The sequence below is a fragment of the Lytechinus pictus genome, unplaced genomic scaffold (assembly GCF_037042905.1).
Source record: "Lytechinus pictus isolate F3 Inbred unplaced genomic scaffold, Lp3.0 scaffold_19, whole genome shotgun sequence".
NCBI classification, from domain to species: domain Eukaryota; kingdom Metazoa; phylum Echinodermata; class Echinoidea; order Temnopleuroida; family Toxopneustidae; genus Lytechinus; species Lytechinus pictus.
The window spans coordinates 2,877,643-2,905,156 of record NW_026974140.1 but is presented as its reverse complement, the minus strand read 5'-3'; the positions used below and the strand labels follow the sequence as shown (position 1 = coordinate 2,905,156).

The following is a 27,514-nucleotide window of genomic DNA, read 5'->3' as shown; positions in this document are numbered from 1 at the left end:
ACAGTAGTTGTTAGAGTGACGAGCTTGAACAACCTGCTTGAAATTTTAAACAGCGTTTTTACAGTGTAGTAAGCACAGGTGTGTAATACATGTACAATTATAAAAATGTGTAAACACATGCTTAGTTAAAATGTTATAAAGTGCATCAAGCTATACCTAAAAAGTCTGTAAAGGCCCTGTCACATCGTTCAGTGCAAGCCTTGCGGGTGAGTTGCGGGTGATTGCCCGCAGGCCGCAACTCACCTGCAACAAAGTTTTGAGCATGTTAAAAACTTTTCTGCGTGCAAATCATACTTGCGTGTGCTTCTGTTGGCAACTGCGTGTGAGGTACGTGCGAGAAACTGTCAATTCGGGGGACAAGTTACACGCAAGGCTTGCAGGGAACGATGTGAGTCATTCGACTGGGCCTTTATGTACACAGAACAAGATAGTTGTATTTTACACTTTCATTTTGCACAAAATCAAGATAATTCTCTCATTTTTACTTTTATCTTTGAAAAACCAAAGAAACATACAACAATTCATCAATAATTTTAACTGCTTTTTACCAAGCATAGTACATGTAGATCAGTCAATATAAACAGGGTCAAAGATTATGGTACTACTATTGGTAGGCTGTTGATGACATCATGACAGCCTATATTCACCTTCATTGAATGATATGTGTGACATTGGCCATGTCAAGGGTCCCTGGTGTCCAGGGTATGGGGGGGGGGGGGGGGCTAAACTTACATGTAGCTCATGATTAACAAGATGATAGATGGATTCAATTCAACCATTTTATTGCCTCATTTTAATAGGAAGTTGAGATATGCTAGTTAGAGCATAGAGTAAGTGTGGAATTATGTGTTCACAGTCTTGTATTGAATTTTTTTTTCATACAATTTTTTTTTCGTTCTAAATTTATTTTTTATAATTGATTTTATTTGTTTAGTTATACATTCATTTATTAATTTTTTAGGCCAACATCATAATTTTTTGTATTCATTTATTTATTAGTTATTTAATTCCTTTTTAAATTATTTGATTATTGTATGTGTTTACAATAAAAATGATATTGACAGAAAATAATCTACTCTTTTTTATTTTTTTAACAAATAAATAGCAATGTTCAGAGCCACAGACCTGCTTTGCAAGGAAACCAAATCATGTCATAAACAGAATATTTGAGGGTAATGATGGTGACAAGTGTAAAATGAAACAAAAAGGTATCAATTTGTTTGACTGGAACTGGAAGAAACAAAACAAGCACAAAAACAAGAAAAATATCTCTTCAATTTTTTTTCTTCCAGTTTATGACCCTGTAACTTAACAAAATATGTTTAACTTTAATACAGATCTATGTAAACAATCAGTTTTCTTTCTTTTACATAGTTTGTCATAGATAAACAGGTGAGGTGCAATCAGTTTATTACCGGAAATACATATTAGATAATTACATATTCGAGGACTGTTTCACCAGGAAAGTGAAGTGTTTGTATCATCTATAGTGAATTTTCTAGTGTTGTTGCAAATAGATTTTTTTTTTAATCCTAGATTTTATAACTTATGCTATGAAAGTTGCTTGTAAGGTGTACAGTATCAGTCAGATTTCTTTTTTTTTTAAAGACCATCCATCCAAGCACGTGCACATTGCTTACTTCCCCTTTCATTCCATTTCTTATAGAGTTTGCAAGCCAAAATAGTTAGTAGGAGACAGTATTGATTTACGTTTGTCGAGCTCCAGAAAATTTGAAAAGACCATTTCAAGCACATATATGGGGAAAATCCCTCAGTCTCAGTTTACTTTATAGAAAGAAGATTTTTTTTTTCCTGAGATCAAGAATTTAGGGTATTACAATGTGAAAATTAGAAGTATTTTTAGGAAATTGAATAGGAAATTATTGAATTGAAGGGAATCTTTAATTTGATGGTGAAAATGATAACAACAAAGAAAATACATTCTTTTCTATCAAGAAAATGAAATAATATTCCTATATACTTGAAATACAGATAATATTCCATTTTCATATGAGTATTGGTATGTTCAGAGTGGAGGATGGGTGCTCATCTTTTTTTTTTTGCATTTCAATCATTTATTCAGCATGCAAAAGTAGCTTTCTAAAACCGAACCGTACAAAAAACCTCCCAAAGCAGTTACCGGTATCTGCTGCAGTGTATGTGTGTGCATGTTATATTGTGCTCTGTAAACTTTTAGCACTGTGTGTATTCAGCATGCTTCTGCAGTGCATTTTCAATAGTGTGAATGTAAGACCCTCTTTCCTTTTCTGATGATGCTTATTTTCATTAAAAAGTGATTATATGCTTCAGTGAATGAGAGGTGCTACATATTTATACTTATAGCTTCATTCTTTCTCATTCGTGGTCTTGTAAATTTGTTGTTGTTCCTGGTTATTCTGACATAGCTTTTTTCTTCCGTACTGTTTTTGCGAAGGGGAATTCTCTCTTTATTTCCTGCTGAGGTACTCAAGGCACGGTGCCTCTGACTTGCCAATTACACATGCTATACTGTAGTGTGTGTTTATGGGGTTATTTTGTGTTTATCAAATAATAAAAGGCATAGGTTCTTTGTTGAATTGTGGTTTTCTGAATTTAGAAGAGAGAATGAAAGATACAAGTTAATCATCCATTAGTGTAATGTATCAGGGTCTGATAAAGAAGACTAGAGTTTCATCACCAGCAGAATGGGGCCTGGATTTGCATGTGAGGGTAATATTAGCTCTGGAATACAGCAGTGGCGTGCAATCACACAGACTGAGCTGTATGAAGGTAGCTGAGCACTTGATCGTCGTCGTCGGCTGCTCATAGTCAGCCCAGCAGCGAGCAAGAGGGAAGGGCGAGACACTTCGTTCATTCCTCGTCGTCATGCTGGATTGAGATAGAAAGGATAGGTATCCATACGTAGATAGCAGTGAGAGAAGAAAGATTGGTGTGCGGGAAGAGGAGCTTGGAAGGGTTGCTGTGTGCATGCTACCAGAAAATGGGTGTTTTCACGTATGGTATGTTGTTCCAAGTGATTTCCTTGACTCACTCTATTGACTGTTGTCTTGTTTGAATGCTCACTGGTCTGGAATTTACTGTCTATCAGGTAATTTAGAATGATTACATTTTATACTAGTATACATTGTAAGTAGTAATCATGTCACTTTATCCTAGATTGCTTTTGAACAATATGTGTATGAGATGTTTTTAAGTTAAAATTCTTCTCATTTATTAAAGTTTTACAGGCCTATGAAGTATGATATCCGAATTAGTGTTCTATGACTTCAGACTCTTTTATTGCTCTTTTACACTGGTATTTCTAAAATCTGGACCTTCCTTAGAATGGAACTTTATACTTATAGTCCCAGATTATATAGGGTTTTTTTTGGTCATAGATTAAGCATGTAGCCCTGGATGTAGGAAACAATGACTATTCTCATACACTTCTATGTTTTCTTGGCTGATACTAATTACATGTATATTAAAAAAGTTTTTAAAAAGTAATAATTTGAAATTCTATTGATTTGATTTGGAAATATATGCATCCTTAAAGTCAGCTCTCTTTGCCGACCACATGTATGTATTTCAATTTTCATGATACATGATACACCAATATCTGTAGACACAAAATGCAAAATAAAAATAAAAATGCATTCCGAATACATTTATTTCCCTTCCTACATGTATAATATGTTCTATTTATAAATGCACATGCATGTGCTAAAGGGATTTCCTTTTAACCCTTTAGCTAAGGTCTTGTATTTCTTGGTAACCTTGCGTTGCTTCGCATGACTAATGCTTAGATTACTAATAAATGTGGCTTGAGTGCTGGCTTGTTCCACAAGCCACTTAAATAAGATATGAAGGCGTATCGTAACCTTCTTTTGAATTCAATATATGATTTTTTTTTACAGAAAGCAGTCATTTTATTTGTACATGTATAATACTAATATGTTTTGCGGCTCAGTATGGGTTTCGGTTCATGCTCTTTTTGACATTGAAAACAGACAAAAAAAGGTGCTTTGGAACACTGAGATTAAATATCTGTGCTCGACCTTTTCGGTGACACCCTTGCATAATGATCACTCACGCGGATAATATTTGACATTTTCCTGATGTTGAATAGACTTGGTTTTCTATCGGTATTATGAGGAAAGTGTATGTAGCACTATGTATGCAACACATTATTTAGGCATTATTTGTGTATATATGTCAACAAAGACCCGTATATCACATTTCATCTGTACAGAGGGATGAAGCAGTCTAATTGAGTTGGTTCTAGTATAAAAATTCACCAAGCACAACTCTGAAAAATTATCTACAGTTGTGCTCAAAAGAACCCCACCACTAAATGCACTCCTTCCTGCAAAACATTGAATGCAGACAACAACATTACAAAGTTTGGCAAGCCCAGAGAAAAAAAAACTTTCTTGAATAACTGTTTATTTTCTGGTGGGGTTCACTAACTTTTCAGCACCACTGTACTGTAAGTAGATTTTCCGTTTCAAAAAATGATCTTTTCCGTTTCTGAAAATCCGTAATTCCGTTTCAACTTGATCTAAAATGGATATTCTGTTTTGTCACTGAAAATGTACTCAACAAAAACCTGAATTCCATTTTGTAAAAGTGAATTCCATGAATATTTACATGAAAAGTATATGAACCAAACAGAATTTCTGTTTTATGTACCGGTAAAACAGAAAATCACTGTCCCTATGTAAATCAGATGTATACATGTAGGTTATGTTATTTGAACTTTCTCTTAATTCGCAAAAATGATTTTATTGTACTACACATGAAAGAGCCTATGAAAGGTAATCAATGACACCAATGAATCTCACTCATGCATGTGTATCTCATTATATGAAATATCTTGTAGTTTATAAATTTGACAAATCAGGCTTTTGATTGAATCCTAAAAAAATAGATAATGATTCCACATCAATTAAAAAGGTGGAGTTAAACCATGTTTTATATGACAGGAGGAACACATTGTTTATTAAAGACTCCTTTTTTTCCAAACATCGGTTTCATGTTCCCTTCTGGTAATGTTCATTAGTTTCCTTTTGTTGGAATACCCTTGACTTGGCCCACACCATTGCCTATCAAGTATTGGTCACTGGGCAAGGTTTCCAACTTGAAGACAGGTGCAGCAATTAATGTACTACCATGTTGCTAAAACTGCCTCTAGGCGGTCTGCCTAGCACGCACATGTGACATTGCTCAACATCTTACATGTCAGTCTAATATACATGAGATTTGGAGCACCCTCAGACATTAGCGTATTTGCCATGCCGATGACGTAATTTGAATGACGATATTTGAATTACGAATGGTGCACATGACTGAGAAATAGTGAAGTCTCTGCAGCTTCACTTCCTGAAGTGGTGAGTGGAAATGGGAGTCCTTTAAACATGTGCATGAAGCTTGTGAAGCACAGTGAGCCGATCAAAGACACCGTTCTTACTCTTGGAAGCGATTTTCCAAGCCGGTTCAGAAAACCACTTCGCGATGTAGTTTTCAAGATCGCTTTGCCTCGTTAAACTGATTTTAGCATAAGTGAGGACACAACCGTTCTTCGGGAAGCGATCTTTGCACATTTTGAGTGCGCTGCTCCACACGACAGGTGTAGAATGCCTGCGCTGCGTTTTTTTAATTTCACGCGAAACGTGTCACCCCACTAGAGCGTTTCCATAGCAACAAGATTGTTTTACGTGAAGTGATTTTGAAAACCACTTCCAAACTGGTTTCCTGAATCGGTTTCCAGTAAACTAGTTTTAGAAAGCGTCATGAGAACGGTCTCAAAGTTGGGTGCTGGATCAGAAGATTTAATTTTTTTATGTAGCCCCACCCTCAATAAGCTGTAGAGGTAAATAATTATTTCCATTTTTCATATCTGTAATTTTTGCTCTGTAATTCATTTTCTTTTCTTCTTTTTCAGTGTAAAAAATGGAATATCATGTAAAAAAAAGTTAAGAATTACCACATTTATAAACCTTGATAGTGGGTGGGGTATATACAGTATTATTGTAGATGGTTCAATATTTTCTTGCAAGAAAGCAATTTATATTTTGATAATAATGACAAGAGTCTAGAAAATTAACAAAAGGCAGTGAAATTTTGTAACCCTACATCCTCTTTGCTTGGAGTATTAATTTACATGACAACAAATTGTATAGCAAGTGTAGGGAAATCCCCTTTACCAGCCCAGATAGGATCCTATTTTGATATCATTAATCAAATTTATTTGATTTTTCTTTCAAACAAGGCTTTAATTGCTCCACAGATTCATTCTGAGGTCTGTATTTACCATCACATTATATAATGATTTTAAAAAAGATAATGATTTTGGATTTGGTTGGCCTCTTTATTTGTTCATTATTCACATACAGTATGGATTTTTAAAATGAATATACTGGTATCATTTGCTTTAAAGATACGATATGTGGTATCTCAAACTGAGTTCAAACAGAATCCAATGGAATAACCACCAAAGTGTCTGTATGTATGAATAAAAAATATGTCTAAAATAGCTCTGGAAGAAAATGCGTAATTGCTGAGAAATGAGCAAATTAAGAACGAAATTCCATCAAATGTCAGGTATTTTTCGAAGCAATAATACACTGTCCCACATATGCTTTTCCGTGTTAGTGATCATCAGAATTATCGGTTTTGAGCTAAGATTTCATTTTTTTTTACAAAGATAAGTTTACATTAATGTACCAGATCTATATGTATGATAATATTTGGACAATTAACCTTGATTTAAAAGACTTCTCGTGAAATAATTGTTTGCTGCAACTTCTGTCTTTTACCTTTAACATTACCCTTACCACTGACAATGATAATTGTGCTACCTGCTGTGAAAATCAACTGATCTACTTCTAAATTGAGGTGAAAAATGATGTGTTACCTTGATAAAATATCTGTATTTGCACTTTGCAAATTATAATGAGCTGTGGAAAACGATATCAAATGTGGTTTATTCTTGGTCAGGAAAGTGGTTGCCAAATTTGTGTTGCATGATGGGTAATATAGGCTGATGCATTGCTTTATATTACATAGGTTGCATAAACTAATAAACACTGTATGTGCAGGTATAACTGTGAGTAGTGTAGTCTATAGTGTCTTTCATTCTTTTCCTAAACGCTTTTCCGATGAGTGGTTCTTTAATAATTGTTGTGAATCCATTTTGCTTTAATTTCAAAGTGAGCACATCAGATGTTAACTCCCCCCCCCCCCATTTACTTTGCCTTAAATCAGTCTATTTTCTTTTCAAATACTTTATCATTCTACTTGTAAGTACATGTAAGCTGAAATGCCAAGGAATGATAATGTTGCAATATATCATTGTTGCTGTGGTACAAATAGGCAATTTACCCAGCCAATTGCTTGGAGGGGACAATTTTCATAATTGCAATATTTTTTTGGCCAATAGATGGTGACATGCTTCACACTTGTACAAAGGAGAACTAACAATTTTCAGAATGAAGGATTTGGTAATTTGGTCATTTTGGTGCCTCAAATGAGGCACTTTATTTATCGTTCTTGTCTTAATGGTGTTTTGTTGATTGTTTTGTAACGTCAAGCTTTCTAACCCAGCCAATATCATGAATAATAAACATCAAGATTCAATTGTCTACCAATTTCATATGAGATCTTGCCACCCCTGTATAATGGAGAAGAACAAATTTTTGCAATCCTGGCCAAATATATTACCTACTTACGTAGAACAGAGTAAATGATCCATTCAAGACTATTGTAATTTAGCTATGTTTACCAAAACGCATTGTACCCACAAATAAAATTCAGACAAGAAAATGAAGACATATTTTCCATCAATCTTAATTCAGTACAAAGCTTAAATAATATGGGATACTGTACATGTACCTATGGTAGAATTCAGTCAATATACTGGTCAATTTAAAACTCTTTAGACACTGACACTTCTCTAAGTACTGTTGATTTGTGCACTCATCCATCAGAAAATGGCAAGCACTGCTAAAAAATTATCATGTCTCAGATCTACTTTTGAGTGAAAGCTTTTCAAAATACAAGTTTCCAGAAATTCGTTTAAAGAAAAATCATATATCCGATCTTGATTTTTGCAACAGTTTGATGAAACAAACTGTTTGAAAGGAATGTGATGAGTAATTCATATCTACATCAACAACGGCTTGATCATATTCTGGTTGTAGATTCTAGGAGTAATTTTTAGAGGGGGGTGGGGTTCTTGTTCTTTGTTGTAAAGAAGAGCCCTTTAGGCGGTGCTGCACCATCCCGAGTTTGCTCAATCTCGAGATTTTAGCCCGATCGGCCCACTTCGCGATTAATCTCGAGATTCAAGAAACCCCGTCTGCACCATCGCAAGAAGAGCGATTCCTGCTCGAGCGAGGCAACAAGCCCGATATTACGAGCATGCGCACTTTCGGATCTTGGAGTTTCAACGGCCCGCGCTTTTGAATAACTTCCCGCGATATGCAAGCAATGTACTCCTTTCACTAGCACTTTCGCCGAATTCAACCGGTGTTATGCAACAATCCTCTCAGCTCAGCGAGTGAAGAAGTGATGTATTCTTCGTTAAATATGATGGCGGAGTAGGAGGCAACGACAGAGAGAGAGAGAGGGAGAGAAGGAGGAAAGAAATGCTATTTGCTCACATTTTGCGAAGGAATAAGACAACACTGCTGTCAGTGTTGTTATTGAATATGACCATCGTCGTTCGTCGATGAGCGCCTCCCCCTTCGGTCTGGTCTCTCCCAAAATCCATTCACTGGTGGGACACCATCGTTGCTTATGAACGCTATTCGCATGTATAAAGTTGACTTTCGCACGTGTTTATGTTTTGACCAAGGCGGAAGTGGAACGCGAATTGCATTATAGACTGACGTCATGAATAAATTACCCCGAGTCCAATCTCGAGTGCGTCTGCACCGACGAATTAGCGGGATAATTCGTAAAATAGCGCGCTATTTTGCAAATAAACCCGATTTGACTTGGGATTGCAATCTCGAGATTAATCCTACGAACTAGCGCGATAATTGCGTCTGCACCGCCAACTATCTCGAGATTTTTCTGATCGGGATAATTTGCCGGATCAGAAATAGCGCGCTAATTTGAAAACTCGGGATGGTGCAGACGGCCCTTTTGATTGTAATTTGAATAATTATTTTTTCTTATTTTGTGGGGCAATAAAATCCCCCAATCTCTTCCCTATTAAACAAATGCATGTCTTGTTGAATTCTGTACCACCCTCATATACAGAGATGCCATAGTCTTCAGACTTTTGCCTTGCTCTGACATCTTCCAGTTCTATTCCAGGCCTTTCAGGCTTTATGTGTTATGACAAACATGGGCCGCTTTGACATGTACATGAATGTTCTGGCTTCTTTCCAGGCCCAATGAGTTAAATTGACTGGCATCCCTTTGTTTGATCATGGACCTACAGCAACTTGGTTTGATGTTATAAAATGAAACGGATAGAGTAGTTGTAATCAACGTATGGATTTTTATGAACAAAATCAAGATTCAAGAACACTCCCATTCCCAATCTTCTCCTACACAATCTCTTATCTGTATGTTTACCTGTACATGACTATGCATATATTCTGATGCTACCTATACCTACACCTAGCTGGAGGTCATATCCAACAGTGACAGTATGCAAAAAAAATCACTTTATTCATTTATTCTATACTGATAATATCTAAAAAGCCATCATATCCATCTCACTGATTGAAGGTTCATGCCATAATTGTTTAGCTCACCAAGGATGTTTACTAGCTAGAGTTTTTCATCTTTCATATCATACCCCCCCCCCTGATCATACCTCTCCAAAGTTGACATGTTTACACCTGCACTATTAGGAAAATGACCAGACATTTCCTGATTCAGAAATGCTACAGTCCTGTGTAAAAAGAGATGGTATTTGGCCGGTGTGAAAGCAAAGTTATCACTTTTCAAAAGTAAGATAACTTTCACATTGATTTCTCAAAGGTCACAGGGATACATTGATGTATCAAAAGGTCAAAAGTCATGATCCAGCAAGAAAAACACTTGTATTGGCAAAAACTGTTCTGCAGTTGCCGTACATTTTTTCAGACTCACATTTATTCGTATTTGTATTGAAGTTTTAACCGTGACTTTAAATCACAGTTATCTCTTTGTGAAACTTCCCTAGATAATATACACACCATTGTAGTATGTCTGAACACAGTGTATTTAGCTGTCATACCAATGACCTTGAAATAATATCTACATGAATTTTCAAATATGTATAAGATGAACAAGAATTCATTGATAGAATTTTAAAAATCCTGCAAAGAATGCAGAAAAGATTTAATGTACATGTATGTCATATTGTGATGTAGGCCTGTTTTTTTTAGATAAGATGCACAATATATGAGATTACCATTGTGAATGGTTATTCTTTTCTTGTGTGTCTCGTGTATTTTATATTTTTTTTGGTATATGACTTTGCCATTTCGAGGGGTTATTATTATTTTTTTTTTGTGTCTTGTATACTAAGTTCCATAATCTTTAGTTTTTTAAGAGTATGAAAAAGAATGGAAATAGTTTCACTTTAAAATGGCTATTGTGTACTGAAGCACTGCATCAATATTAAAATGCAAGTTTGCATTGTCCGCATGTATATACGATATATTTGACATTTAACTTGTGTTGTGTAACCTTCAAACGTGGTTTGTTTTTTTCCATGATTGTGTATGTAGGCTCCTTGTCAACATGCAGTGGAATTTAGAGCATTAGTTCAATACTTTTACATTTTGACCTTATTTCATTAATTTTGTTTCAATTTTTCACAAAGGTTTATTTATTCTAGATAAAATTAAAAAAAATCTGTTCAATAATTGAACCAGGGAAGGGGGAGTTAAATGTTTGGAAGCTTTGATGTACTAATAATGGATGATTTGGAAAGAATTGCCCTTTTGCTTTCAGAATATCATGCAATCTTTTGGATTGCTAAATGTTTATTAAAGTAAATACATGGTTGATGTTATATGACATGGGGCCTGTTGCAGAAAGAATTGCATTTAAACGCAAGTCAAAATATCAAGCGCAAGTCCCGAATACGGGTGCCTCATTGGCTGAAAATCAAGTTGCGCAAGATTTTTTGAGTTGCGTTTGATTGCAACTCTTTCTGCAACAGGCCCCTGGTTAGATAGTACTGGTATTTGTTCCTTGTTTTCACAAAATGGCAGAAATTTTTGGACGTTCCTTGATGAACGTTTTTAGCGTGTGTTCAAAGTCGATTTTCAAATTTAAACAGCAACATGAATCATAATTGAAAACTCAGTTACAAAACACAACATAGAGAGGATTAGTGGTGCACTGTTCAGTGCTGAAAATATAAAGCTGATTATATGTGGATCGTCTTTAAATTTCCCGCTTTCGCTAGCGCAGCTTTACCCATCACAAGAAAGGTCAGTTCTGGCACCTGCTTGTGTTGGCTTCTAATGCGGGAGCAAATATATATTTTTAAAAACTTAATCATGTTTAATGTCACATTCGCGATGCTGAAGGTCATAAAATCTGAGCTGATAGCGTTTACAAACACATCTTTTTCTAAATTTAAATTTTCCTCCCAATCAAGATTTTAATACCGGGAATGGAGGACATTGAACACACACCCTTTGTTTCTAATTATCTGTGTTTTGTAATCATGTTTTTTTATCATGATTCATGTTGCAGTTTAAATTTAAAAACTGACATTGAACACACCCATAACCTCATAAATTTTCAGAATATTAAAATGTAGTGTTGTGTTACTATGTTGAAAATGAAAATGAAATCTCTCTCTCTCTTCATTTTTTCATACTCATGTTAAACTCGAAATCAGATTCTTGATCATATGTTTGTTCTGTGCAATTTGCATTATTGCCTCTTCCTTCATTTTGTGCAATTTTCAAGATGTTCTCTATTATTGGATTGTTATTGGCAATTCCATGGAGATACCAATAAAGTCATCAAAATTGCTCATTATGTTGGACCCGATACCGTGTTGTCCGTCTGAAACCGATTCATGAGATAGAAGAATCTAATCTTAATAATCCTTTTATTAATCCTCTTTGCTCAAATTGAATAATAAGTGCCGCCAGGGGTAGACACAAGCTATGAATGATCTCTCATTAGGGGGTATCTATCGCACCATAGCTCTGTTTTTGTCCACTAGTCCAATGGCAAGATGGCAGAGAAAGGCATCCACGTCATACCCATATGCATCTCTCATAATCTTTGCCATATCACACAGGGAGCGGCTTCTATTTGCCCACATGATTAGATTTAATCGCATTTGTTGCCATGGAAAATTGGAAGTTGTATGAATTTCTACTCAATTGTGAGAGTACATAAAGAAAATTACCTCTGATATTCTTGTGTTGTGAAGTTCACATGCTGTATGAACATGCCGGAGTAGGAAACATATTCCTGATATAGCTTTCAATCTTTTACAATTGTATCGTGGGCGCGTTGTGGTCTAGTGGTTCTGACTCTCGCCTTTCAAACAGAGGGTCGTGGGTTCGAATCTTAGCCATGGCGTGTTTTCCTTCAGCAAGAAATTTAATCACACTGTGCTGCACTCGACCCAGGTGAGGTGAATTGGTACCCGGCAGGATTAATTCCTTAAATGCATGAACGCTGAAAGGCAGCTCGAGCTAAAGCCGGGGTAATAATAATAATAACAACAATGCGCCTCCGAAAAGGTTGTTTCTAGATAGATAGTGCTATGAAAATGCCTTTTATTATTATTATTAGTATATAATATACATGTACTGTGCCATAAACCAACTCCATTGCATACTAAATATAAAGTGCACTGCCTTTATTAAGAAAAAATAAAATTATGGAGAGGAGCTAAATATGTGTACGTGGTAAAATTTAAATTTTCACAAAGAATCAAATCAGTGAAAGATAGTATATAACTGTTTTTATACTCTTATCTTTTGGATTTGAGAATTGCTTTGAATGTTGGAATAACAGTCAAATGTTCTTCCCCAAAGCTTTCTACAAGCTTTAATTCTTGATGTAGTATTTTACAAAAAAAAGTGCTTTCGGTTCATTGTGGTATGTTTTGATGCAGCAATATACTTTTGGGTAGGACCTGCCCTTACAATATAAATTTTTTTTTTGATAGAGTGTACCAGATGATTGGTTCAATTAGAGGGTGAGGTGGCACTACGAGAGTCAAGACATTGAAATTGTATTAAATTTACATGTTAATGATATTATAATTTTTTCTATGGTTTTTCCCTCTTATCTATTTCAACAAGCATTTGTTTTTTCTCAAATATGACTCAAATTAGATCTGCTATACGTAATATTTTGTTTGGTTTTATATTTTCCAGTGAGCTAAGTGTTCACCAGTGAGAAGATCAGAAGCCACAGACATGGTCTCCGTGACTGAGACAGAGGTTAGGTTCACACCAAGCAGTCGAGGAACAGAAGAGGGCGCTGTAGAGGTGACTGTCAAAGGATCTAGCAACATGCCAAGCACTAGGAGACAAAGCTCTGAGAGCAGCAGAAGGTCCCTGAGTGGACGCTGCTGCCCAAAGCTCTTTGAGCGTGCCTCAGGGAGCTGGTGGGATCCCAAGTTCAACCTTCCCATTATTGAGGAACAGTTTCAAAGGCAGTCGTTCCCTCAGCTCAAGAAGCGGTTCCGCTATGCAGTAGGGTATGCTCTTCTAGCTTGTATAACATGGATGACTTATATACCTATCAATATGGGCAACATGGAGCAGACGTGTGACTGGATTATTTTTGAAATAGCACTTGGGTGTATGGTCGGGGTTTGTATAGCTCTTATAGCCTTCACAACTTGTAGGTATTATAGGGACTATGTAATGCACACTTCGCTTGTCTTTATAGTAGTCGTATGTGGACTTACTCTAGCTTCATTTGCGTCTTTCACCAATGATTGCGAATGCGATAATAGAGTGATTAGTACTGTTGCGACGTTTGCGGTATGCGTTGAGATGATCTTGATGACATATACCGTGATACCATTACCATTTCTATACTCAGTGTTTACTATGATGTTGTTTTCATTCGTGTATGAGGTCTTATTCTTCACCACCGCACTACAGCCGGATGAAGTGAATGCAACGCATGTGTTCACCAAGCTGTTCCTTCACTTGTGTATCCACATGATGGGCATGCATATTTTCTTTATGTCTCAAGTGCGTAACCGTAGTACATTCTTGAAGGTTGTAGAAACTGTTGTTGCCCAGAACCTGCACAAACGGGAGAAGCAGATCAAGGAGGCTACCATCCAATCTCTTATGCCTGACATTATTGCCAAAGAGCTACTGAAGGGTCGAGAGTCTAACCCCGAAGTCAAGCCTCACAAGGGTCGTAAGCAGTCTTCTGAACCCATCTTCCGACCCTTCTACATGAATCGCATGGAGAATGTTAGCATCCTGTATGCCGACATCGCTGGGTTTACCAAGATGAGCGCAAACAAGAGTGCAGAGGTTCTTGTTGGTCTTCTCAACAACCTATTCGGCCGCTTTGACCACCTCTGCAGGAGGCACAACTGTGAGAAGATCTGTACCTTGGGTGACTGCTACTACTGTGTGTCCGGATGTCCTGTGTATAGGGAGGACCACGCCCAATGTTGTGTTGAAATGGGTCTGAGCATGATCGAAGCTATCAAGGATTTCTGCCAAGAGACAGGAGAGAAGGTCAACATGCGCGTTGGGATTCATACTGGCACTGTGCTCTGTGGCATTGTGGGTAATCGTCGCTTCAAGTTTGATGTGTGGTCCAATGATGTAACCATTGCTAACAAGATGGAAGCTTCTGGCCAGCCTGGGAAAGTTCACGTATCTGCAGAGTCTGTCAAGTTTCTTGGAGAGAGATATGTCTTGGATGAAGGCAATGCAGACAAACATGCTCTTCTCATTGGTAAGTTCAAACTTAACATTTCTCTCTCCTCTACAACTTCATTAATATTTTCCCATTACTTCCTTAGTTTGGTTTCTAGTTTGCTGCATAGAAGCATCATATTTATGTATCACTATCAGCTCAAATACATATCTTGTAGGGGTAGGCGGGGTAAGTTGAGCATAGGGGCAAGTTGAGCCACCACCCCCAGGCCAATAATGAATGAGTCAGACATCGTGGTGGTGTCATGCATGGATGACCCATTACATAACCCTTAATCCCACCACATTGTTTTCAACTTTGAAACAGAAATTACTTTTTAGAGGGAAAATATGAATTTCATCCAAAAAAGTAAAAAAGGGTGTGAAATAGATCAGTGCTTTTTACCCGCACACGTCTTTAAATATAATAAAGAAATAAGAACAATATTGTTAGTCCAGGTATGGATTCTCATTCTTGTCATAGTCTTTTACATGATGAATGCATAAGAAATGTGTGGATGTGAAAATACCACATTAAGTTCGGACTGGGGTAATTTGTGCCAGCCAACATGGGGCAAGTTGAGCCATGGTAATTCTTATGGTAATGTAAAAAAAAAAAAAACAACTTAAAAAGCCATTGATATGCAGGCAGAAAGGAGCAAATTCACATGACAGTTCTTTTACTTTTAGAGGATGTTAGTATTTATAGAGAATTAGCAAGTGAAAAGACTTTAAATAAAAATTGACATGCTGGTTCTTCCTGCATACATTTTGTACATAGTTTTTGTGGCTCAACTTACCCCAGAATGTGGCACAACTTACCCCATAGATGGGGCAAGTTGAGCCATTTGACATCGTTTTTTTCAAAGGTCACAGTGACTTTCAGTGTGGGGGTAGAAAGTTATATAGGTGAAAAATATTTCCCAAGAATCAAATTTAAAGGCAAGGTACTTAATACTACAATATTATTAGTCATATCAATTCTAGCATGCAAAATGCAAAAAGTGTCACAACTTACCCCGCCTTCCCCTACAGTATGCATTTTAAATACAGCCTTTGTCTGTCTGGTGTTGTCCATGCTTCCGTGGACATTGTCAGGGCACTGAAACCTATCCTTTCATTAAATATGGTAGGCGGAATTCAATTGCAAAATATATGCTCCACTTCCTGGCGGTGTTGATATATACAGTGTATAGTGGCTTGTAAGCAAGATCCTACACTTGCAACTATCACTCTGATATTTTGCTGCAATTCATATTAATTTTTGATGCTTCATGCATTCTTTGAAACCAATAGATAAGTGTTAGAATTATTTGCCACTATTATTAAAAGATATAGGCCAGTATATTTACATACTTTTCATAGAGCCAAAATGTTGTAATACTCTTGCAACTATCAAAGATAATTATCAATCTGATATTTTGCTACAATTCATGACAATTTTTGATACAGTCATGCATTCTTTGAAACGACATATTTACATGTACATAGAGCCAAAATATTACAATATTAACACAGTGTGTACATGTAGTTATTAATCAATCACTTGACATCTGACTATCCATCATATCTCGACATTTTTTAACATTTTCATAAATAAAACCCATCTTGAAAGCTGTATTTATACAGTGTTTTGAAATCAAATCATTTTAGAAATGACATATGATATTGATACGACTTTCTGTTTTTTCAAGTGTGATATGATTTTTACATTTAGATGTTCTTTTATTGAATGTCAGGGATACATGTATATGTATTACATGTCTTGTAGAATTTTAAAAAGTCATCTTTGCTTAATTTCGTTTTTTCAAATTGGCAATGCCAGTAGCATTTCTAACTGAGTGGTTTCAGAGCCACAATGTCTGCCTACAATATATTCCCAAATAAAATCTGTCTGCTCTGTTTCATCTCCTTAACCTTCATTTTTTATTTCCTATGGTCATTTTATCTAGTAGCAACCGGAAAGGGAGATGTCTGAAACAATTTCAGCTCACATTTTCCTTTTCCTTAGTCTTTCTCAAAAAATCAAATCGATAAAAAGGTTTCCGTCTAATTTCTCCTTGAAGGTATCTTGTGCTATTTTTATCTGTGGAGTATTCATTGATCTTCAAGCAGTTCTGATGTTTGAAAATGTATTTGCAAAATACTTATGACCATGTTGTACGGTAATACAGAGCAAACAGTGTATCAGCATTATAGCTTGCCTGCTTCGTGCTTCTTGACAATAGTAGGAAACATGTAACAAATCGGAGTGGGCGTTGTGATATTGAAAGTCAGAATAAACGTTAAGACGGGCAAATTTACCATCCTATTAACAGGCAGAAATGCTTGGCACGCAACAAGATGAAAGCATATATGGCTAGCGAGGTTATAGGATGTGAAGCAGATAAAATGGAAGAGATTTTTTTCCCAGCCCTGTAATTTAAGGTGAAAAAAATGTTATTATTAACTTTGCAATATAGACTTGTTTGTACAGGGTACCATTTTTAGATTATTCTTCTATGCTTCATAATTTCTGTTTGCTGTTCGTTCAGCAATCAAGGTGGGATGAATGGGAGAATACTTGTGTGATAGAATTGGATTTGTAGGAAGAGAAGATATTTATTTTCTAAAAATATTTTATTGAATGCATTTCTTTTTTTTTAGCTGAGCTTCTGCTTGTTAAGAAAAAGCAGCATAGTCTGCAAAAAGGAAGAAAGACAAGTTTTGTTCTCTAATGAAAGCAATCAGCCCTCCAGAGATTGATGCATGAATTTGGATAAAACAGTCTTTTTATGACTATACATGTATATTTGCAAAGGAATATTCATTTTTAAATATAAATTCCTCTTTACGTACATACATGTAGCTAATGTCCATTTACAAATGAGGATTTAGTTTAGAATTAAAATAGAGATCTAATACATGGAGATGTGCAGTACGTGTATGTATATCTCTACCCACATCTTTTTTTTAAACGGCTAGTTAAAATGTTTACCCAGTTTATGGTCGAAAGGGAGCGAGCATCCAGGTTTGTTGGGGAATATATTTGGTAAAAACACGTTTTGGGGGTAAATTGTCCCATATAGTTGCATACAGGAAACATTTCAAAAAATAATATTTTTAATACCCAACAGACATTCATTGTTCCTTTTTAACCCAACATTAGGTAAATGTTCATGTAGTTTGTGTGGGAGAGTTCCCAACTTGAGAATGTAATGAAGATATGAAGGCTTGTGGGTGTTGAAGTGGTTTGTAATGCGATTTGATGAGGGGAAATGATGTTGATTTGGTATGACATCCATGCATTGCATTCTTCAGATGCCTGGATGCCAAGATGAAGACATACTTCTTTTTTATACATCATTCATATTCACAACGACACAACCAATATGCAATGCCCAAGTGGCTCTCCACAGGGTTTTTTGCCTCTTTATTTTTCTCTCTCTTTTTGGCAAAGAATGCAGAAAAACGGGAAGGGCACACTTAGGCTTTTCCGAGAGCCGAGAATTCAAACCGGAATCTTTCTAGTCAAGTATTTTTGGCTGTAGGCAGTTCATAATAGAGGTTTTTCTTTTGAAAGTGAAGGGCCCTTTTTGCATTTGATTTCATCTTGTCGTCCAGTCAAAGTTTTTAGTCAACTTTTTTTCTGGTGTGGGAAGGGGTGAATTCTTATTTTTGAAATTTGTTACATTTTATGAGAAAGTTTACGAAGCTGTCATAGCTGAGGTAACATTGGAATTGATATCAGACCAAAATTGCAAGTTTGGATATTTTTTTTGTGTGACATTGGGTCAGTTCAGCATTTGGAAGTAAATTTTATTTTCTACACTACATGTACATTTATGTAGACTTGCATACAATACTGATCGTATATTAAAGGGCCTACATATACATGTATGTTCCCCAACATGTATCTGTTTATAAATTATGTTTATTGTATCTAGTCAAAATTTTATAGATGCAATTCATGGTATAGTATCATATTACAGCTGTGCCTGTGCGCACCGGAATCAGAGGACTAGCATAACCAGGGTAATATAGGAGCACCTTGAGCACCTAGCAAGGTGGATACATGCGCTGTACAAATCCTATAATATTATTATTAGGTGATCTGTCAATCGACAGATCAACTATTAATTTCGTACAAATTTTCTCTTTTAATTTTTATTTTTTTTTATTTATTTATTTATTTCTTAAATTTTATTTTTCCACCCTTTTCTTGTTCCACCGAAATCTTCAATTTTCTTCAAAATATTATCAGTTATGGGGACATATCATGTCATGTGTACGAAACAGGTTCAGGGTCAAAAGGTCATCATGACGTCATCTAGACGCCATTTCGTAAAATCACATTATCAATCATATCTTCATTATCAATTAGCAAAAACTAACCATGTTTACATCACATCAACTTCAGGTCAAGGGTCAACTGTCATCAAAGGTCATGTAAAGGTCAAGACGTGCGCGTATGCGTGCGTAAAATTTTTAAAATGCTCTAAATCACTTTTTGACCAAAATACATGTAGATTATGAATCAGGTCATTTTAAGCATTTCAAAAATTTGCGTACGGTTACCTGCGCGTTCTCGCGCTTAACGGCACTATACAACATAGGATCGCCATTTTATTCATATCAATGCATTGATAATATAATTCTGAGTAATTTGATACCTTGACCAACCTTCTACGACAAGTAATAACGAAATTAGCCTCCATCAAAGTTTACAGCACACGCGCTCGCGCGCGCTAACCATAGACAATATATGTGCAAAACATGCCTATACAAAATTCATTATAACTCTTCAAGAAGTCAGTTGACCCCCAATTTTTTTTTCATATTCGAATAGAGTATGGATAGGAGATATGATTTCATGTCTCATTTGACCCAAAATTTCATCGTGATCGTGACGTTACCAAAATGGCGTCGGAACTCAAAATTTTCATTTTGCTTCTTATGACGTCATCATAGTTATGCAAATTTGACTCTAACTCCGTAAATATTGGTCAATTTTCGCTCAGTTTTTTATATGTTGTAGCTGAGGATATACTCTATCTAATGTGATGGCTATATTGTCATTTTAAGGAACGAATCATCCTGAAAAATGGCAATTTATAGAGGCATGTCATTTTCGTTCATTTTGCGTGCAATCTAGATGGGAAATGACTTTTTCTCAAAACTGGATTCTACATTCCTCTATTTCGCGAGCCATATCTCCATTTTTTTCTGTTGGTTTTCTCTGAGCTTTGAGTATGTTGTAAGCTATCGCAAGTGTGGTCTCCATTTTGCGATCAGATGCCGGGATCATGCACGTATTTCACTTGCAAAATTGGATTTGAGATCCTCTTAATTTGCTTATGTGTAAAGTCTATGGGAAATATTGTAGCTCAATTAGTAAGGCATTAGACTTGCATCCTTAGGGTCCACGGTTCGAACCCAAGGGTGAACATGAGATTTTTTTTTTTTTTCTTTTCAACATTTCGCAAATGATCCTTTATGACCATCTTAAGGTATATAAGTTAAAATATTGCACAATATAAGAGATTAAAATCCCTTTTTAATATAACATGTACCATGTGTATGACCTATACCTTTTCACACAATATTTTCAAATTTCCCTCTTTTTCAAGAGTATGAAACACATTCTTTTCGTAAGAAGAGTTCAGTTTTCATCATGATGATCATATTGATCTCAATAAACATGGTGATTGTATTCGTCATCATGAAAATCAGAGACAGATCACCTAATTCGTCCTCATGACGAATTAAAATTCTAGTTTTTATTATACTTATGTACACCAACTCCAAAACTTATTCTGTTTCTGTATATTCATTTATGTATCTATTTTTGCACTTCCAATACCGGCTGTTCTCCTTTATCAGCTAAAATTGATTTCAAGTTTAAGATGAAATTTAACTGAGATATTACATTTTTGATAGAATTGATGGTAAATACAGCTATTACGGTACATAGGTTAGAGAATCCCCCAGGCCTTTCTAAAATCGGTTTATTACCAACATGTCTATGTGATGTTGCTTGTCATCTCATTTCCTGTAATTACAGGGACATAAATAGACATAATCGCTGCCATGACTGTGAGAGTCACTGCATGTTTAGGAAGGTGCCCTGCACTTTTTATAGATCATTCGTCTGACCTAGGGAGAGGTGGACAAATGTTGATAATACTATCAGACATATGGGTAATCACTTAGCCTACTTCCAGGCCTCTTTGCTGATGTTCAATTAAAAACCAATTTAATCCCCCCCCCAAAAAAAAAAAATTAGGAATTTATAAATACTAGTGCAATATCATGAGGTCATTTGGCTACTCCCTCACCAACACATCAGGGGGACTGTTAGGGGCATGGGGAAGGGCTGATGATTATTTTCTGCAAAAAAGTTGAAATTTGTTGGATTTTGTCATCATTTGGATTGATACGTTTTTGAGAGAGGAATAGGTTCGTGATGAAAATCCCATCTTCACTAAAATGCTTATTTATTGAACCTGAAGATAGAAAATTCATATTCGACTTTCCCTTTTTAAATCAATGATCAATTTTGTTAAAATATCAGAGGTCAAACAAAATACATTCCAACTACTGTACATGTTGATAAAATAACAAAGTATTAATCTAGATGCATGTTGTCCATTTATTGCTATTAAAGTCAAAGTGATTTAGTTAAACTTAATGTTCAATTAGCATCGACAATATTTTAAGCCATTTATCAACAAAAATTATAGTCCTAACTAGCTGCTGAATGCATGTAAACTGAGACCCTTCAGAGAATAAAGTTGATCCTGTCCCAATTATATACGGTAAACTGCCAATTGGTCCATTGCCAACTCGTCCACTCATCACATGGTCTACCTTTTATCTAGTCTAATGCCATTCCGTCCATCAACATTTCACCTAACAACCATTTGGTCCAATAATCACTACGTCTAATCACCAGTTCGTCTAGGACCATTTCGTCTAATAACCAGTTAGTCTAATACCCATTTTTTGTTCATTCATTTCGCCCAATTAAATCCAATTAGACCAAATGGTTATGGACTAAATGGCTATTGGACCAACTGGTTATTAGACGAAATGGTGAGTGGATTAAATGGCAATTTGACCATGTGGATAGTGGATGAATATAGATCAAATGATAGTAGACGAGTTGGTAATTAAATGAATTGGCATTAGACCAATTGGAAAATCATGTAGGTCTACATATAGCTCTCTGGTTGAAATATATTATGCTACATGTACATGTTGTACCACTTGCCTTTTATTGTCTCAAATATAGAACTTTGAGAGAATATACAATTGTTTCGGAGGGGGATGATTTATTCTTGTCTACAGACATTGTGTTTAAATAGTAGGCCAACTCTGTGTACAGTTTATAACCTGTTTATTGGAGACACGTACATGTATGTGCACGGTCATAATGAGACTGTCTATGTGATCTTTATATTTGTATTAGATTCAGAAACTACATTTTGGTGATATTATGCTGCTTGACATTAAAAACAGGAAGTTTATTCTTAGCACTGGAGTGAAAGTGATACCATTTCATATTATTTCAGACAGTGTCATTTAGAGTACAGAGGAGTATACAAAACAAATTTGCTTTGTAAAGTTGGCCATAAAACCTCCTTATTGATGAGAAAATGAGAAAACGTGGGAAGATTGATGATCACTATGATTTGTTCACTAATTGAAAAAAAATTCATGAAAATAATTAATTAAATCCTTACATGGGCAATGTCATAAAAAAAACAAATTGCTATTTTCTTTCACAACTCATAAGTTCATAATTTTTTAACTTGTACAATACTAGGCCTATATCAAATATTGATTAAGAAAATAAAAAATTCTAGGCCTATTGGTATTGCTATTTAAAAAACATAAAAGCTGATCAATAATTCATAATAATAATAATAATAATAATTCATTGTCCCAATTGATTTTCAGGTCTTCTACATGTAATTGAACTTTATTAGATGATGCCAAGGAAAACTTCATTTATAATGACAGTAAATGTAAAACATCTCTATGAATTTTGAATATACAGATATAAAAAGACCCCATTTTTTCAAGTACTTTTGCATGCTTGAATTTGAAATTTTATAGGTCCTACATGCAGGGACTCGATTTTAAGGCGCGCGAGAGCGATCGCGCGCTACATGTGCGCCTTAATCCATTTTAGGTAGCGCGATTAATAGCGCGCCTCGCGATCGCTGAGCTGCGCGGAAATCTGAATGTCGCCCCCGGAATTACTGCCGAGTGATAACAACTCAATGGCCCACTAGCGCCATATGCTCGAGCTCCGCTTGCCATTTAAGAATCATCCAAAATCCACACTCAAAATCATGAATAAGCCTTGAAAATAGCGAGGAGCGCAGTTTCAAATTTTGCGTCTTTTTTTCTGTACCACGTATTTCCATACACATGGTACCAGGTATGGAAAAAAAATCAACGCAATGGTCGGGAAACAGTTGCATGTAAAGGGGTCCATTATGACTACCACCATGTGCAATTTCGAATGCACATGTTTCCCCTACAGATATCACAATTCTGTGATAAAAGAGGAAATAAATACCAGAGTCTAGTAACCTAGCATTGGTGAGTTGTCATTCGGCTTTGCTTTTCAAAACGGCCTATTAACATCCAAAATAAGTTACCTTATTGATGAATTATAATTTAAAAATCATTTGTTTTCTTTTTCTAGGGGATGAGGTAAATATCAGACAATAAATCATCAAACAAAGCTCCATCTATTTTACAAGGCCGGCGGCAGGCTCGCGCACGCATTGGCGTTTGTTCTAGCTAGCCAGTCAGAGCTCTGTCTCTCTGCCAGAGCTCTGGGGGACAATTCGCTCAGTAAAGGCCTCAATGATGGTGATTTTCTGTTTCAGACAGAGTTTATATTTCAGGTATATTATTCAAAACTGCCAATAAAGTTTGATGATTTCTTCATTGTCATGTATATTTAAGTTCTTAATGAATACATTCTCACCGAATTTAGACTCCCCCAGAGAGAAATGCAATTTTCATGGAGATCTGCGTTTTGAAAGAACTTCAGGAAAAGTTAGGGTATGTCACTCATCCTACGAACGAGGTTATGTGGGCCTTTATTACATGTACATGGCCGAGTACAGGGTATTGTACTGGAATAGACGGAGTAGAAATTAGATATTGAATTCATTTATATCCAAGTCCAACTCACAGTCACACACACACACCCACATCCAAGATTCTAAGCATGAAAAAATAACTTTAAAAATCATACAATATTAAACAAAAAGTAACATAATCCATTAATAAGTGAACAGGTATTCCTCAAAATACAAAAAGAGCATTTGAAAATAGCCCCCAAAATGCAAAAAGTAGCCCCCGAAATTTGACAAAAAATTTAAAATGGAGCCCCCGAAAAAAAAAAAATTGTCAGTGACTTAACCTTTAGCCAAAGTCAAAACCTCACTCAAACAGGTTTTATAACACACAATCTCATTACAATACATTGTAAAACAATTATATTTCAAGAATTACAATAACATGTTCAATGAGGTACAGCATAAATATTGCATATATTCGATTGTTTCCTTCCTTTGGTTGTTGATTGTAACTTGGTTCATATATTTCCTCCATCCGTTTTGTTAATTGGACAAAACGCTCCCCTTGTATGTTAAAGAAGAGCTTTTTGCAGTGCTCCTCTACCGCTCTCCTTAAAAGTTCTAGGAGAGCTTTTTATTGCTCCCCTCATAATTATTAAACTGAGTCCCTGTACATGATGTACATGTAGCTGAGGATATGCAGCTCTATGCTCCCATTAGACCAATAAATTAATGGTAGGTACCCTGGGAGAGCTATTTTTAGATCAGAAGTGAAACTAACATCTGGGCCAAAATTCCAAGTACCAGTATATATCACATTGCTATATGTTGTCTCAGACTGGCAGGTATGGTACCCCATTGACAATGGGTGGTGAAGAGCTTCAAATGGCACATCAGTAGGAGCAGACATTGAGGTTGATTTTAAAGGGAACTGTTGGCAAAATTAGGATGCATTCTATCAACTTTGTTATGATAGAATCTCAACTGTGAATTACATATCTATCAAACACAAAACATGGTCACTGTGGGTGAACCATTGAATTATTTTTGTCTCACCTGCGAAGCAGAGTGAGACGATAGGCGCCGCTTTTCCGATGGCGGCGGCGGCGTCAACACCAAATCTTAACCGAAGGTTAAGTTTTTGAAATGACAACAAAACTTAGAGAGTATATGGACCTAGTTCATGAAACTTGGCCATAAGGTTAATCAATTATTACTGAACATCCTGCCTGAGTCTTGAGTCACATCACCAAGGTCAAAGGTCATTTAGAGTCAATGAACTTAGACCATGTTGGGGAATCAACATCAAAATCTTAACCTAAGGTTAAGTTTTTGAAATGTCATCATAATTTAGAAAATATATGGACCTAGTTCATGAAACTTGGACATAAGGTTAATCAAGTATTGCTGAATATCCTGTCTGAGTTTTGAGTCACATGACCAAGGTCAAAGGTCATTTAAGGTCATTGATCTTTGGCCAAGTTGGGGGTATTTGTTGAATTACCATCATAACTTTCTAAAATTATATATAGTTTATAAAATGTGGATATCTAGAGGGGTAATCAAATATCACTGACAAGTCTTAGGTTGCATGATCAAGGTCAAATGTCATTTATTGTCAATGAACGTAGTATTGTATCATTATATGAATGGTGTTTTTTTGTGAATAATTATTTTATAGTAGTTTTCAAAGTCAGCACTGCTGCAGGTGAGACTGCCAGAGGCGCTCCACTTGTTTGTTTTTTTAAATCAAAGTCAAAATTTCTTTTATTCTAAGCCTACCCATCACTCAATTTGACCTGGAAAATGTAGTTCGACTGGAGTTTACATCTATGTCATGCTTGCAAACTGGAAGAAGGCCTGTTTTAATATTTGAAAATCATGTTGCATTCAATTTTCCTTTGATAGTTCTGTAGAACCATCTTTCGAAAACTCACAGTATAAATAAGTATTCACCTTTTGAGAGACATTTCATTTTTAAACATTGGAAAAAAATCACTTTGAGCGCACCCATAGTATTTCTAGGGTAGTGTATATAATGGAATGTGTGGTTTGTTTTAATGACTAATTAAAAGTACAAGATTCAACCAAACAAATGAAGAAATATGACCTATTTATACCATTTACATGTAGGCAGTATTGGTTTGTTTTCACTGGCTGATTTTTAAAGCAAATTCATCCATGGACTTTGTACATGTAGGCTTATGGTGTACTATGTAGGCCTATCAGATTATCTTGAGCTTTTTCTTTTTAACTTTTTAAATGAATTTTGCTTTTTTCTACACAATGTGATAGGCATGCAGGCCTACATGTTTGGATCTTGTATTAAATTATGCAAGTGATTGGAAGTCGATTTTTATATTGAACCTCTTCTACATTCAGTAGATGACCCAATACAGTCCCTAAAATGAAGGCAGAATTAAATATTGATTCAGTCATATTCATGAAATTCCACAAGTGTATGAATCATACACAAATTTATCCATGAACGACCTCGAGCTTCCAGGCTGGACTGGGCAATGGGTCAAATAATGACATATTGATACAGCGGAATGCACATATGAGTCATTCATATTATTAGAGCTTTGTATTCTGTTCACTCAATTGAATGTCTAAACAAGGGTTGAAGATCCTAATTATATACATGTACGCAATGAGTTTGGTTCGTAGTTACGTATATTATGGCAATAATGGCGCAGGTAACTTTCCCCTTCAGTAAGTATTGATTTAAAGCTGGATTTCCACTTTGATGTCGCCCTTAAAAGAAATTTTAAATAGACCCACCCCCACCCCTTCCAATTTGTAATAGTGGGCAAGCCCCACCAATATTTCCTGTACTAGCAGGTACTGCAAAAATTTAAAAGCAGAAAAAAAAAGCAAATTGTTTTTGAATGGTCACATATTCATTGAATTATGTTTTTTATATGCTCATATTTTGTCGACTTTTCATTTTAATAGTGTCACTAAGTTTAACTTTATAATTGGAAACGATGTTGATGGACTTCTCCTTAATTTTAAAATTTCCTAAATACCGGTACTACAATTCTTGATTTAGACATTGATATGAAATAGAGCTCGCTTATAATTTCATATGATCAAAATACACTCTATTTGAAGAAAGAAATTGGGCTGACTATAAACATTCATACAGTAATTAAAGCCTGCATTTTACATCATGTTACACACTGCAGTTGACTTCATAAATAGTTGTTCATGTTTGCACTGAAATTTGATGAAAAACAGTGAAATTGCTTACATTCATAAATAAAAAGGAAGTTCACAAAGTGTATTTGAAATACCATTCATGGGTGAAATATACTGCAATGTTTATAGGTAGCACACCATGCTATTATAAATAGGACATGTATGAATAATATGCTCAATTGTGAGTGAAGTTCAGTAGACATAGCCACAATCCAGCTCAGTTTACAAGAGTATACAGTGTCAGCAATATAATAGCAGATATCAGGAGTAGACCCCGCCCCCCCTTCCATAAATAAATGTCCTCTCTCTTCATTGCATAAATTTGCTTTAATGGTTTACTATACACCATGGTTTGGCAGCCAATAG

The 27,514-nt window shown here is 35.7% G+C and overlaps 1 protein-coding gene across 1 annotated transcript; it reads left to right on the top strand.

Moving 5' to 3' along the window:
- Window positions 1-12,874: 12,874 nt before the first annotated feature.
- LOC129261029 (adenylate cyclase type 9-like) lies at window positions 12,875-15,463 on the top strand. The gene has a single exon (XM_054899065.2). It carries the CDS (start codon window positions 13,386-13,388, stop codon window positions 15,075-15,077), a length of 1,692 nt encoding a protein of 563 aa, XP_054755040.2. The 5' UTR covers window positions 12,875-13,385; the 3' UTR covers window positions 15,078-15,463.
- Window positions 15,464-27,514: the final 12,051 nt, after the last annotated feature.

What these genes read in the sequence shown, in the direction of transcription:
- LOC129261029 (XM_054899065.2), top strand. Translation starts at nt 13,386, where the DNA reads ATGGTCTCCGTGACTGAGACAGAGGTTAGGTTCACACCAAGCAGTCGA.